Consider the following 15,955-nt stretch of genomic DNA (forward strand, 5'->3'; position numbering starts at 1 on the left):
AGGCTGTGGGAAAGAACTCTAATAACATGAGTCTAAAAATATATAATTTCTCAACTATGTAAAACATAAGGATACAATATGAATTATATGAGGGGCTTCATGAATCTAAAAGAACAGTGAGCCAACTTATCAGAAAGATACTAAGGAACTAGATAAAGAGATTTAGAGGGTGGCAATCACAGGAGATCCCACCAGTTAAGATTTTGTTTATGTTTACAAAGATAAACACATTCCTTAATTCAAGACCAGCCTGGAACAGAGAAAATTTAGGTCCAGTCCCAGGCATGGATGGTAGAAATGGTAATTCATTCTTTCCATTGCATATTTCACTTGCCATCCTGGCCTTCAGGTTTATTCATGACAAGACTTTCCAATGTTAAAGGATGAAGTGTAACTCACTGTGTAAATATGCCATTTTCATTTTTATTGATCTTCTGACAATCACTTAACTCATAATCATCCTCCAACTATTATGAACAAAGTCCTAAGAAACATGAGAGTGCAGATATATCTCAATATACCTTTTACATTTATTTATTACATAACAGGAACAGAATTGATTAATCAAATGATTAAGGAACATTCATGTACCTTTCTATATTACACATTGATTTAAACTCCTCTCAACAGTGCACCCAGGCTTCATTCTCCCTACATGCTCACTGAAATGTATCTGCTCATTATGATAATGGATTTTATGTTGGGTATGACTTTATTACATTGCGGGTTTCCCTTGGATTTCATTTCTGGTAAGTAGTTATGTACATCTTGTCACATATCTGTTGATCTCATGTACCTTTTTCTGAGAATTGTCTTCTGGTCCTTAAGTTATTCAATTGGGCTATTTTATTTCTCATTACTGAAGTGACTTCTTTACAGACTTGGGGTATTCACTCCTTATAAGATGTATGGTTTGTGCAAATATTTTCTTAAAGCCTTAAACTTGTATCTTATACGAGTAACTGTTTTCATAAACCAATAGCAAGGTCTCTCTCTCTCTCTCTCTCTCTCTCTCTCTCTCTCTCTCTCTCTCTCGTTCTGACTTTTGCTTGTGGATCAGATGTAAACTCTCAGCTACTGCACAACCATCATGTCTGCCTTCCTGCTATCATGCTCTCCACTTGATGATCCTGGACTCATCCTCTAAAACTGTAAATAAGGCCTAAATTAAATGCTTTATTTCATAAGTTGCCTTGATCATGCTGACTCTTCACAGCAATAAAATAGTAGGCAAGGAATTACTTAACCTTACAGTCTGTAGCTCTGAGATAGTCATAGTGGTAGAAGCCTGAGGCAGCTGGTCACATTCTATCCACAATCAAGAAGGAGCCAGCAATAGCTTCATGAGTTTAGCCCATTGTCTTCTTCTTTTGTACTATGAAATTCCAGTCAAGGGAACAGGGTCCACCAAAGTGGGCCAGTCTTCAACCTCAATTAAGCTAATCAAGACAGTTGCCAAAATCCATGCTTCTGGGTTTCAAGTTGACAATTAATTAGCACAGGTTCTCACTCTCAAAAGACAGCAAGTAATGAATACCTATACGAGCAGTGGGAAATAGTGGTCAGCAGGCTGAGCCTGGAAAACCAGTAACCATGGTTAGGAATATGGAGACACTTTTGCATTTGACATACGAGCCTTCTTGTTGTGTAGGTGGTCTTCTCTTTCACTTGAGTGACCCCTTTGCCCCTGCTTCACGTCCTACAAGCCATGTTATTGTGGGGTCATTTCCTAAGCTAGTATGCAGACTCTCTCTGTAAGGAGAGCTTTTAGAATTTTAGAATATGGATAGATGTTAAAACCAAACTCTTGCTCTAAGGTCTGAAAGGTCTTTATCCATTTCTTTCCTCTCCTGGCAAGCCTTAACAAAGATCTCTGATGTCGCTGGCAAGCTCGTGTTTTCAGAATCTCTACCATTTCAAAATGACATGATTACTCGCAGTGGGCAGACACCCTATGTTCCTTTAGAGAGATCTGCTGGCTTGAGTTGCCTTTTCCTCTCCTGATTTTCCATTCAAATTCTTCTTGGGCTTTAATTGAAGTTTTTCCTGGGTCTCAGGCAGAGCTCGGAATGTCTCCATTGACAGCAACTGCAGTGTTGACCTCCAGAATTGCCAGGGCAGTCTCTATCTTGGGTCAGAACTATGCCAACTGGATCACAAGGACCTTTCCTCTTTGCAACTTTGCAGAAATTACAGATAGTAATTTTTGTTGTTGGTAGTGATGGTTTTAAACAGGTGAAGAAACCAAGATCTAAGAATGAGATTTGTGCAAGTTTACGTGCTATTAAATGACAGGCAAAACATAAAATACACATCGCACACCTATAGGACTGTATTCATTCTGTACACCTATGGGACTGTATTCATTCCGTACACCTATGGTATTCATTCCTTCTATTATTTAAGAAATATGTATTTAGCTCCAAGGGCTTTCATAACCTTTATATTGTAAAAGATTAACTATCAACAGAATGTAAACTGTAGGTGTTCACAAGCACTTATATGTTTTCCTATCCCCTGTTAATTTTCAACTTTAAAGCAGAACAAATTTTAACACCCAAAATTCCACATAGAAAATTTTCTTATGTTCTTCTTGATGTTTTATTACTCATTTAAATCTTTATGCTAAATGTCCTTAACCAACACACACACACACACACACACAGAGAGAGAGAGAGAGAGAGAGAGAGAGAGAGAGAGAGTGAGAGAGAGAGAAATATGCAAAAACACACTGTTGTTTCTGTGCACTTCTAATTGCTCTTTGAGCATCCTCAGTGTAATGGGCCAGTTAAACACTGTATCATCAGAAGTGCGTAACATCAACTCTGAATGTGTACATTAGAGATGAGCCATTTCTGAGAAATTATCTATTTTGGGATGTTCTGCACTGATATGACCTATGAGCCAAACTTTTTTATTTTTTTAAATTTTATTAATTTAGAACCAGTGTGAGTTATTAATTTTTCCTTTCCTTTTCCTTTCTTTATATTGGAGAGAATAATCCAATGGCCTAGAAAATGCTAGGCCCGTGTTCAATCCCTGAGATGCATTTCTAAACCAAATGTCGTCGTCTTCTTCTTCTTCTTCTTCTTCTTCTTCTTCTTCTTCTTCTTCTTCTTCTTCTTCTTCTTCTTCTTCTTCTTCTTCTTCTTCTTCCTCTTCTTCTCCTCCTCCTCCTCCTTCCTCCTCCTCCTACTCCCACCCCTCCTTCTTCTCCTCTTCTTCCTCTTCCTCCTTCTTGTCCTCCTCCTTCTGTTTTTGTTTTTGTTTTTTTTTTTTAAGTACACAGGCTGAAATGAAGCCTCCTGGCACATATGCAGCTTTGTCTCCATGTGGGACCCAAACATCTGAAGTGGAGGCTCTCCCTAAAGCTGCAGCCTGACTGTGGTATCCATTTCTCAACAGGGCTGCCCTGTCTGGGCTCAGTGGGAGAGGATGTGCTTAATCTGGCAGAGATTTGATGAGTCAGGGTCAGAGGGATATCCAGTAGGCCCGCCCTCTCAAGGGAGAAGATGAGGGTAGTGGGGGAGAACCTCAGAAGTGGGGTCCAGGAGGGGGCAGTTTTTGGGATTTAAATAAATGAATAAGTAAATAAATAAGCAAATAAAATATTTTTTACTAGTCTACTGACACTAAGAAGCTGTGAATAAAACAGAGAATGTCCTAGAATAATAAAAGTTTGGCGAAGCATGAAATTAGGAACACAAGAGATCATTAAAATCACAAAAATAAAGGAAATACAGAAAATTCATTAAACCATTTGCAAAATAATATGCTGAGTATATCTTGTGAGATATTCAGGTCTATGGATGAGAAACTACCAACCTTCATATCTCTGAATATATTTCTCTTGTGACTGGGATCTTAGGTTTGTTTAATTTAATATCTCACAGAATAGTGGACTTATGGCTTCCACAGTCTGGACTCCTTGAGACAGAGGAGACTTGTTTCTACTTTAATCTATTGTGAAGAGAAAAAATACTTTTTTTGGTGGTCAGGGTAACTATAGCAAAGCCCAGTGAAAAGTGCAAGTTATTCTGCACAGGAGCATAGATAAGGCGTCACCCCCAAACAATGTTTATTTTGGCACAAAATCAAGAGAGGATGTGGACTATACTGGAGGAAAGTGTGTGTGTGTGTGTGTGTGTGTGTGTGTGTGTGTGTGTGCGCGCGCATGTGTAAGACCAATCTAGCTCATGGTCACTGTTAGCTCACACTACAAATGACTCCAGTTCAGGAAGACATGTGTCAGGTGTACAGGTCACACTCAACCCTGACAAAGTGAGATGTACATTATTACTTTAGCTTTCCAAATTAATCTTACAAAGAATGAGAGGAGAGAGAGGCAAGAAGGAAAGAGAATGAAGCAAAGCCAGGAGGAAATGAGAGACCAGGGGAAACAGGAAACAGTGAAAACCGTTTAGTGCATAGGGAAGAAAGTAGCTAGAGTTCTTTCTTTTTACAATTACATTATCTTTCTCTTTTAGTGAGGGTCTGTGTGCAGAGGCCATAGGACAACCTGAAATAATCGGTTCTCCAATTTTATCACGTGGATCCAGGGGATTAAACTCAGGTAATCGATCTTTGTGGCAAGTATCTTTACCCATGGAGTTAACTCACTGGATACACTTTCTGTGCTACAACCTTTTTATTTGTTTGGTTGGCTTGGTTTGCTAGACGGCTGGGTTTATTTACATAGATTTATATATCTGAATGTCATAGATGGATTCTAGGAGAGATGCAGCTCAGGGAACAGATCCTGGAGGATAGAGTAAACCAACCATTGCTTTGCTTAGTAACATCAAGTTGCTGCGGCTCTCTATCCTAAGTATCATACTTGCGACATAGTAGGTGCCCACTAAGGAACATAGTACTCTTCCCATCTTCCATGACAGATTGTATAAAGACAGAAGTCACTCTTTCCCTGTCACATGATAGTCCAGACATTGTCCAGGCACACCCAAACTCCGTGTCCTTTGTAGTTGCTCTGTCTAGCTGTGCCTTCTTCCACCATACCACACACTGTTTGACTTTTTTTTTTTTTTGGCTCAAATATCAGATACCTCTTTACCAAAGATGTTTTTCCTTGCCAACTTCCTCCCATTCCGGACTGACTTTGTACACTGCTTGCTTTCTTACATGCTTACATAAACATTTCCCAAATAAACGCATTCTGCTCTCATTTGTGATTTGTCTTTCAAGCTAGAAGTTAACGCGGATGAGAGCAGGGCCTTTGCAGCCTTTCTCCATTCCTCATCGCTGCCCAGGAGAGGACTCAGCACAGCAGAGGTAGCCAACAGCGTGTGCTGGGTAAACAAAATAAATACGAGATCTGGAATGAAGCAGTCCTGGCCTGACATCTTAGCATAACAACCATAGGAAAAGCATTTAATCATTGTAAGCCTCATTCCCTTTCCTATTTTAATGAGGGGCATAACAACAGCACCTACCTCTGAGGGCTGAAAACAAACCAAGAGCAACAGCAGCACAAAACAAAATACATGGTGCTTTTTACTGTTGCTTTCCAAAGTACAGGATTAAAGGAAATTCATGCCAACCTGCCAGCATCTTCATGATCCCGGCTTCTTGAAAGCTAGAGTGAGAAACCCTGTAATTTTCCATTTATTAGACGTCATCACTCACATGCTTACAGACTGCTGCTGCGATATCCTGAAAGATTGTAAGGACCCAACAGAAATGGCAGTCTCTGCCCAGAATTAGGGCATAAGTTCTCTGAGCATCTTTGGGATCTTGTCCTTAGGAAGTGCAGACCTTCTGGCAAATGCATGGCCCATAGGAGGCAGAGGAAGTAGTTCAAAATGGCTATGAAGCATTCAAAATGAAAATGGCCGACATGAGTCTATTTGGGTGATGTCATCATAAGATGTGCATTATAAGGGAGGGGTGTATTTCCTTACTTATAGTTTCCTGGTGAGTTGGAGAGGCTAATTATAGGCTACTACTTCAAAAAACATCCTTATTACAAAAGAGTAACACCTTGAATCCAGACACTTGCAATGGGAAATGTGTCCAATTGACCCCACCAGGAAGAACTGTAACTGATTTCAGCTCCTGGGTTCTGTCAACAGCTTGATGTCCTGCTTGATCATGAGAGAAAGGTGAGGGTGCATATATTCAGTAATTGGAAAATGTTTAACCTATTGCAATCATTACCGTAGTAAAATTGGACCCCTAATCCCTCCCAAGGTTTCATCGTATATGCTCCCATACATTGACTAAAAGAGGAAATACATAAAGGTTCTCAGTGGGAATCAGTAAAGCTAACTATTTGCTGGCATTGGAACTTTGCCTGGAATGTGGTTAGATATATATGTTATACTTTGCCCCAAATAAAACTCATGAAGTATTAATATTCTCTAAAGTATTACAAAGAATTGCTATCTTATGAAGTACAGTGAAATCAAATCAGAAAGTGGATCAAATGAAAACCCTCATGTTTATTCCAAAATGAACACAGATTCAAACAATAAGAACATGGCGTGTTCGACTGCTCAGCAGATGGGTTATGTTTAGCCTCGTTCATAGGATTCTTGATTGTGGAGAGTCTAAAGAGCAACACAGGAATCTACTGATTGCCCAGCTCTTTATGGCCACACACATTTCAGGACACAAGCTGACAATGTTTAGGGATTTAAAATGCATGTCTGTCTGGCTCAGGGGCTGGACTTCTAACCACTCCCCTTTGGTTGTTGCTATTGTATAAGCATGAGTGATTACTAACTAAATAGAATAAAGATGTGTGCACATCAAAATTGTCTAAAATAGGCAAAGGTCTTTTACTGAGATAGTGATTATTAGATTACCAATCATTGTTATGTGTTTCCATGTATTAATTAAACCATGAAGTCGTTGGAGGCCAATGTCAAATGTAGAGAGAAATTTTTAACTTGACTTTTTGATCACCAACACAAATTGTGTCCCAATGATTTACAAAAGAGAAGTATTCAAGTGATGATGTCTGTGAATAGACATACAAATTTAACCCCCATCCCACAACACAGAGGATTCATAAGCACTGCTTTCACAGAGTTCATAGAGGTTAAGTTGGGAACAAGAAACTACAGAGAAATGACATTTAAATTTTCAAACTGAGATGATAACATACAAGAAATATCCATACATAGTCAAATGAGCCAGAAAAATGAGGAACCATTTTTTTATTGTGTTGAAGAAAGATTTTCCTAAGAAATAGGTGAGATGATTAATTTGTCTTTTAATTCTCCTAACCTGACTACCGTTTCCCAGCAAGGAGATAGATGATGGCCACTGAATGGATTAGCCTTGTGATTGTGTGACTACTGACCACAGTTCTGTTGTATCATTTCTGTTTTTCTTAATAAAGTTATTGCTGTTGCTGTAGAAGTAATTTGTGTTTTCAGTGATATTGGCTCAACACTGGATAACTTGGATAACAACAAACTTAAGGGCGAGGCCCTAGACTCCCTTGCTATAGCATTCAAGCATCCCTATAGTCCATTCATACAGTATGCACATCCTTCCATGTGGACAAAAGCGTGTAATGGCAAAGGACAGGAAACATAAAAGAGATTTCTGGCTTTACCCAAGACAGAATTAACGGGCTCAACAGTGAAATAAATTTGTGAGATTTGCTTTGTTTCACCTCCATTTATAAAGAGCTGGTTTGAGGTTCACTTTACAGCGTTTGGGGGCAATCATTTTCACAGTTGGCTAAAGAACCAGAGCCTGTTTTCCCCAGTGAAAGAGATTGGTCCTTGAGAAATTTGTTACAAGGTTACCTAGCCATGAAAATAGACTCTGAGACTAGTAATTGTCCCTTGTCTTCTGTCCAGACTGGCATAGATCACCACCAGGACAAAAACGCCCAGGTCTCTGACTGAGGCTGCAGCTTCAGAAGTAAACAAGAGAAACAATTAGGGTGGATCTTGGTTCTGTAGGCCTCCCTGCATGGTGTGTGCCCACAGGTGAGCACATATGCTTAACTATGCATACATATATGTTAGCCACGAGAAACATTAAAGGCTATGTTCTTTTCTGCCAAAATCACAATCACGAAGTATGACATCCAACCTCAGAGAGTTATTAGCTTGCTTGGACTCATGCATATGAGAGTAAAGACCCCAGAGTCACACTTTTCTTTAGGACAACATGCCCACACAATGCTGCTCACACACTCAGTCACTCAGTGAGTCTTAAGCTCTGAACTATGGTTTAGATGGATACCAAGGATTATGTGAATCGTGGCTTTTCACGAAGCTTTCAGTACAATGGTCTGGCCAGCACTTTCTCTCTGATGTCATGTGCATATACACGGACATTGATGGGGTAAATTATAGAGCACGGGTTGCTATTTCTCACTTCTTCTTCTGGGTATATAGAAGGTGAATGCACTCGTACCCACAGAGATATGTAAACAGTAAAATCTTTACATTCTGGGTGAGGGTCTGTCAACTTGTCCACATCTCAGTATGGACATCGATAACAAAAGCTATGTCTGGTGAACATGTTCATAGTTTTCAGGGAATGCTTGTATGATTGGTTTGAATCCTGCTTGTTCTTTTCAGCTTTGCTTGCCAATGCAGAAAGTAGTACACTGACAGTGCCACTCTAGTCCCATAGTAAACTACAAGGCATGTGTATTTCAGTATGTAATTGATAAAATAACTGTACCGGTCATAGAACGAACCTTTTCAGCACTCATGTTCCTTCAAACATGGAACTCCTTTGAAACAGAAATGAATTAAAATTGTAATCCAAGGACAGCTGATGACATCAAAATGAAACTTGGATTAACAAATCCAGTGAAGCATTTGTAACCCACATGAGGATGAACCAAACTGTCAAGTGAAGCATTTTTTGTGTGTCAAACCTTTTGCCTTGCCTTGGCAAAAAAAAAAGATTGTGAACACATTAAAATATAAACAAATTCTTTAAAATTATACTGCCTTGGAATGTACTATGCCAAGGAGACCTGGAATGCCAACCATGGGATTCCCCACAGTACAATGAAAAGATGAAAAAAAACAAAGAGGTTTTTTGGCAAGCAATGTGGGGAGCTAACACAGTCTGGAATTTTTGGAGCGACTGACCAGTAAACAGCCTGGTTTTGATAAATGCACTCTGTACTTGGCTACTCTGAACTCTGCCTTTCTTCCTGTCTCTGCTTCTGTTTCCGTTACCAGCAGCCAAGGATTCTGGTTGTTCTGAGATAGGAACTGTGGGAACAGAAGAGAGAGGCCGACAGGGCCAAGGATGCTTTAGTGTCAATATGATTTTTTTCTTTCTTCCTTTTTTTCATTGAAGCAGGTCATATGGTATGCGTTAATCTTTCATTACAATTAGTAGGCATTTCTCCATGTTGTTTAGTTTTGACAGGTATATCTTCTCAAACTCAATACTTGATGAAATACTTTTATTGAATACATTTCTCAATTTTGGGGTAGTTTTGTACATGCTGCCTTTTCACGAATGAAGGAAAGATGAGGTACAACAGGTAGGTAAATTGAAAGTGACATATACGAACCCTTTTGAGGGTGGAATCTGGGTGGCATTTTGACATTATAACCCCCAGTGTCTACCATGAGCACAAGAATAATGTTAAGTGTAAGAACCTATGCAGATGTGGATGATCGATGGCATTGTAGGCACATTGTAGGCATTCTAGGATACTGGGTTATGTAGCCTAGGAAACCCAAAAGAGAAAAACAGCATCATCCCCCAAACCTCAAAAAGTCTAAAACTCCGTGTAATGCTTTCTCTTATTAGTTTTCTGCTGTGAAACTTTGCTACCGAAGGGCATTATTGCACAGTCCATCTCCACTGGGCATCACTGAGGCTGTGGAATCTTGAACGCCCGTTAAAACAGAGTTCACATCTTAATAAGGTCCCCAGATGAAACATACATAAATGGCAAAGTTTGAAATGCAATGCTTCAACATTTTTGGGCAATGTGGTATGTGAGGAGATAGGTGGTGACACTGTCAGTCATGTGCCCACATACCCATCGGGTTCCCATGCTTGGTAAACTCCTAATGTACACAGAAGAGGTGTGTGCTGCAGACAGGACACTGACAATGCCTATGATCCCTGCCCTGGCAGACTTTACACACTGATGGATGTGCAGGAAAAGTTGGTTGTACAATTATACACGTGAAGTGGAATATTTCTAAGAGATGAAGGAAAATAGTTAGATAATATCAAACATACTGGTTGAAATTATGAGGTTAAGGAAGTTTTCCCAAATAAATATGTATTCCATCTGTGGGCCAATCCATTCACAAAGACTAACCACACTCAGTTGTTCAGAATAGGATAAAGAGAGGAAGGTATCCAGGCAACAGCAAAAGCAAGTATCAGCTTCTTGTGGGAAAACATATAACCTGGTAAGTTAGTTCCAGAAGCTAGAGGCAAACACAAAGGCCTCGAATCAGGGCATGCGGGAGGTACAGGCTAAGGAAACGGGCAGGCACCATGCTGTACTAAACCACGGGAGGAAGCTATGCCTATATGGAAGTCAATGAGATCTTCAGAGCAGTTGAGTGCCTGCTTTTGCTCAGAAGATTTCTCTCTATGCTCTGTAGTAAATCTGAACCTTCAGTTCAAGATAATATCACCTGCTGCAGGGAAAAAGAAGGCTCACTGAGATAATGACAAGCAGAGGGAGAAAGAAGCTCATACTGCTGAGGCCTTCTGTGCCAGCCAAGTGCACTGATGGGAATGTCATACATGCCAGCCCTGCTTGGATGTGCAAGGAGTAAGGGACGGCTGTCAGTCTTGGTCTCAGTTCTGTGCTCCCAATCACAATGTCCAAGAAGATATGCATTCTCCAAAGAGGAAGTAAAATACTTAGAAAGGGAAATATCCCATGAAGATTTCAAATGAAAGCCCAACAAGATATATGGCTTCTGGGACTTGGGTTCCATGGGTGACTTACTTTTCTGACTTGAGGTTACAAGTGCAGTTATCTTCTACCTGTGAATTTATAAGCAGCAAGGAGAGGGAGCTGGTTCTTATGAGAAATGAGCCAGCTCTTTCCGATTCTCAGAAACATGTTAGAAGCAGAACATGTTCACCCTCTGGGTTAGTGCTGGGCATATGACTCCTCTATGTCTTTGCTTTGTAGTAATAGGGTGCACCATTTTTATCTGGGACAGATGTTGTCATTTTCCCTATTTTTACTCCATTAGTCTTCTCCTCCTACATGGCTTTTCCTTTCTCATTCTGTCTGCCACTACCACTTGTTTTATGCTCATTTATGCATAATAAGTAATATCTCAGCAGAGGATCCTCAGGACCACAGCAGGTGAAGGAAACTTGCATTGCTGTTTCTTAAATGGTGGACAGAGAGGTCACCAAGCACAGCACTTCATATGTACCAGCTTTCCTGCTCTCAGCTGAGTGGGCTCTGTGAATAGACACTAACCTCTTCTGCATCCTCTAATCCTCTAAATACCCTGCACATACGATATGTATGTTTTAGTTTCCCCCTACGTAACATGAAATTTAACAGTCTAAAATATCTGTGAAGAGGAATAATTGTGTGAATTACATAAAATACTTCTCTTGTCACAAGATGGTTTGTCCATCAGTGCTAACTTTGAACCATTACTATGAACTTTCTTAATTCTCAGATAAAAATGAGATGTAAAGATTTGAAATGGTATTTTCAAGGTGACATAATAAGTGGTCTTTTTGACCTATGTCTATAAATGGGTTTGGTTCTAGGTTTGCACCTTACTTTCCTGGATATCGTGTACCTAACCACACAATTCTCACTGACTAAAGCTCTTCACTCTGGCATGGCTCATGACTGGGCTCTTACATGACTTATCCTAGGCTGACGATCTCATTGCCCCTCCTGCTGCCTATGGTGAGGCTCACAGGGGCCTAATTCATTTTTACCTTTCTCTCATAGTCTTTTGTGAGAATGTCTAAACACAGCAATGAGGTGTTGCCCGGATGGTGTCTAAGAAAACGAGGACACCAATAACCACAAAGCAAAACCAAAGAAACCAAACCAAACCAGAGCTAGCAACAACAGGATGCTTCAGAAAATGGGAGCTTGGTGCTAGGAAAGTAGCTTAGATGGCAAAGTGCCTGCCTTGCAAGCATAGGGACATGAGTTCGATCCTTAGAACCCACATCCTCCCCCTCCCAAATACCTTGAACATTAATTATTTTCCATGTAGTACCCAGTCAAGTCCAACTCAGCTCATTTGTGTTTGTTTTTTTTCTCGTTTTTAAATTTTTTATTGGTTATTTTGTTTATTTACATTTCAAATGTTATCCCCCTTCCCAGTTTCCTCTCCGAAAACCTCCATCCCACTCCTGTCCCCTGCCTCCATGTGGGTGCTCCCCAACCCAACCACCCACTCCTACTCTACTACCCTAGCATTCCCCTGTGCTGAAGCATCATCACAGGACCAAGGGCCTCTTCTGCCTTTGATGCCAGACAATGCCATCCTCTGCTACATATGCAGCTGGAGCCATGGGTCCCTCCATGTACATTCTTTGGTTGGTGGTTTAGTCCCTTGAAGCTCTGGGAGGTCAGATTGGTTGATATTGTCCTGCCGTTTTTAACCATTTGTTTGTTTATTTACTTTACATCCCAGTCAGAAGTCCCTCCCTCCTCTCTTTCCAGTCCTACCTGTACAAGTACCTCTCCCCATGACCCCCTCTTCTAGAGAAGAGGAAACTCCCCTTGAGTACCATCCAGTTCTCAGACACCCAGTGTCTGCAGGACTCTCTTACTGAGGCCCAACCTGGCAGTCTAGTTAGGGGGAGGGAATACAATGGCAGGCAACAGCGTTAGAGACAGCCTCTGTTACAGTTGTTAGAAGACCCACATGAAGACCAAGCTACACATCTGTTCCACATATGTACAGTGACTAGGTGGAAATGGGTTGGAGAAGGGGTGAGGAGGATTATGGGAATCAGGTGTAGGGAGGGGAGAAAAAGCAGCCTGGGAGTGAGACTAGAAAATGGGGGGCGGGCATCTCTGTGATTACTAAAGACCTGGGATGGGGGCTGCTCTGGAGAATCTATGAGGGTGGCCCTAGCAGAGATTCCTACCAGTGGGGGATATAGAGTCCAAAGTGGTCATCTTCTGCAGTCAGAAGGGAATTACATTAGAGGGAAGAGGACATCAACCTACTCACAAAACTCAACCCCAAATTTGTCCTGCCTACAAGATGAGCAGGGATAAAGATGGAGGAGAGACTGAGAGAACAGCCAACCAATGACTGGTCCAAGTTGAGACTCATCCCATGGTAGAGAGCCAACTCCTGACACAATTAATGATACTTTGCTGTGCTTGTAGACAGGAACCTAGCACAGCTGCCATCTTGGAGGCTTCATCAAGCAGTGGATGGAAACAGATAGAGAGACCCACAGTCAAACATCAGAAAGACCGCATGGAGACTTGGGGGAAGAGTAGGAGATAGAATTCAATGAGCCAGAGGGGTCAAGGACACCAAAAGAAGACCTTCAGAGTCAACTAACATGGGCCCATAGGTGCTCACAGAGACTGAATTACCAACCACAGAACCTATGTTTTAACAGAAGTTGGGCATGGGTGGTTTCAGACTTGTGCTCCTGGTACTGGGGAGATGGTGACAGGTAGATCTCAGGACTTGGCTTTCCAGCTGGCTGAGCCTACTTGAGCATTTCCAGGACAGTAAGAGACCTTGTCTCATAAAAAGTGAGTGTGCACATACTCGTGTGTGCATATGTGTGTTGAGGGTGGGGAGTTGTAGAGCTGTCTTAATGGTATCTAGCAAAGGGTCCTATTTCGGTTCCAAAAATCCATGTTTTAGATGTTTTTTTGGCTTACTAGTACTTAGTATTGTGATAAAATGCCATGACCAGAAGAAAGATGAAGAGGAAAGGGTTTATTTCCCTCACAGTTCCTTATAACAGTATATAAGCAAAGACAGTAAGGAAGGAACTCACACAGGGCAGGAATATGGAGGCAGGACCTGATGCAGAGGTGAGGTTGGAGTGTTGCTTACTGCCTTGTTCCCCATGCCTTGCTCAGCCTGGTTTCTAACAGAACCTAGGACCACCAGCCCATCCGTAGCTACACTGCAAATGGGCTGGGCCCTCCATGAATCACTAATTCATAAGATACCCTACAGGCCTGCCACAGACTGATATTATGAAGACATTTTCTCAATTGAGACTCCGTTCTCGCTGATGACTCTGGCTTGCATCAAGTTGATATAAAATTAGCCAGTACAGTAGCTCACAACAGTGCTTAACTCAAGGGTGTCCAATGGTTTCTTCTGACCTCCCCATGCACCAGGCACACATGTGACACACATACACTCATGAAGACAAAATACTCATATGCATAAAGTAAAAATACATTTTTTTGAAAATCCATTACAAAAGGCAGGTAGCAATGAGGAATTCCAAGGTTGTCCTCTGTGTCTACGTGCCTGTCACTGTGCTCCAGGTGAATCCAGAGTATTAGAATTTTCGATCAGGGCATATTCATGGGGTTAGGAGTGGTTCCTGTATTGCATCTATCCAAACAGAAATTAATCTGTATATATACAGAGGTAGATTTATAAATCTGTGCGAAATCATGTTTTATGACAACTATTAAGCAAACTCTGGGTTCCTGGGCACAGGAGTCATCCACATCCCCAAATGACCTGGATGGTCACTCCTGTAGCTGCAGACTCGGTTCATAACTTACTGACAGAACTAATACCACCAGGAACATGGGGACGTAGTTGATTTACTTACGACCATCTACGGTCCTGGCCTCGAGATGCACAAGGTCTGGTTCTTTGTTCGACCCCAGCACAGACCTAAAAGATGGCAAAACATAAAAAGGAACATTTCACATTAATAACTTCACACATACCTCAGTGAATCCCACAGGCTCTTAATGCCTGCAGGTTTCTGAGACCATAATCCTGGGAACATTTCCACTCTGTTTATGTCTAATGCTTGACAGCAAAATTTCCCCTTGAAATAATAACAAGAATGAATCCTTTATTTGACTATGGCCAGGCTGAACTCGAGTTAGGACACTGTGTTTCCTGTATCTCAGATTGGAAACATGTTCTACAGAAGAATATACACATTCATTTTTACCACCACATCACCAGATGCATATTGGAGTTGACAGACTCATCAGGCAGATATCTGGCAGACTGCTTTAGATTGTTGACTTGCACAGGGACTCAGAGCAAACTAATCTAATTAGAGTTTGACCCTTCAAATTTACAGAATCCTATGAAGTTTTGTTTACATCAATGTGATACAACTGGCTTTTAAAAACAAAACACAAAACAAAAGCACCTGTAGCCATGGCCATTCTCAGCAGCTGCACGATATAACTAAAAGACAAAAATGTAAATGTCTCTCAAATTCTACTGTCCTAAATCCATATATTGATGTCAAACTAAAACCTATTTTAGACCCCTTAGAGGGCACACCAAATAGAAAATGATCATTCTGTTACATAAATAAGAGACAATCTCACTATACACCCAGAATTTTCACAGAGCAGGATCACTTAAACAGAAGTACATTTGTGTTTCATTTTAAGCAGGATTTGTGGAATGATTCCATTTCTGTGAAGGAAAGAGTCAGGTTCTTCAAAACTGGTTCAGCAGTCTGCCTCCAGCATCCTTGGAGACGGAGAGTTCAAACGTGCACATCGCTTCAGGACTTAATGCGGAGCCTCAAACTGTACATGCGGGCTTCATCTCATTCTCACTGCCAGGTGTGAGATGCACTAAAACGCTTTGCCACTCCTAAAGTGCCACACGCATTACACACTCCTCTGTGAGCCTCCGAACGGTTCTGCTGGTAGTTTGCAGTACTCCACTCCAGCCCCATTGTGTGTCACAGAGTCTTTCTTAAAATACAATAGAAAAGCCATGTCTGCTAAATATACCCTACTTACAAGGATAGCATTTTCTATTAACAAAGTTTACTT

At 41.0% G+C, this 15,955-nt stretch overlaps 1 protein-coding gene across 10 annotated transcripts in view; it reads right to left on the minus strand.

Annotated features, from left to right (window-relative positions):
- Sorcs1 (sortilin-related VPS10 domain containing receptor 1) overlaps positions 1–15,955 on the minus strand; it is a 513,725-nt gene that overhangs the window by 138,379 nt on the left and 359,391 nt on the right. For all 10 annotated transcript variants that reach the window (XM_006231521.5, XM_006231519.5, XM_006231520.5 and 7 more), the window contains one exon: positions 14,752–14,816. In XM_006231521.5, coding sequence (XP_006231583.1) covers positions 14,752–14,816 — 65 coding nt within the window. The remainder of the gene's footprint in view (positions 1–14,751; positions 14,817–15,955) is intronic.

This window comes from Rattus norvegicus, chromosome 1 (genome assembly GCF_036323735.1).
Source record: "Rattus norvegicus strain BN/NHsdMcwi chromosome 1, GRCr8, whole genome shotgun sequence".
NCBI lineage: Eukaryota > Metazoa > Chordata > Mammalia > Rodentia > Muridae > Rattus > Rattus norvegicus.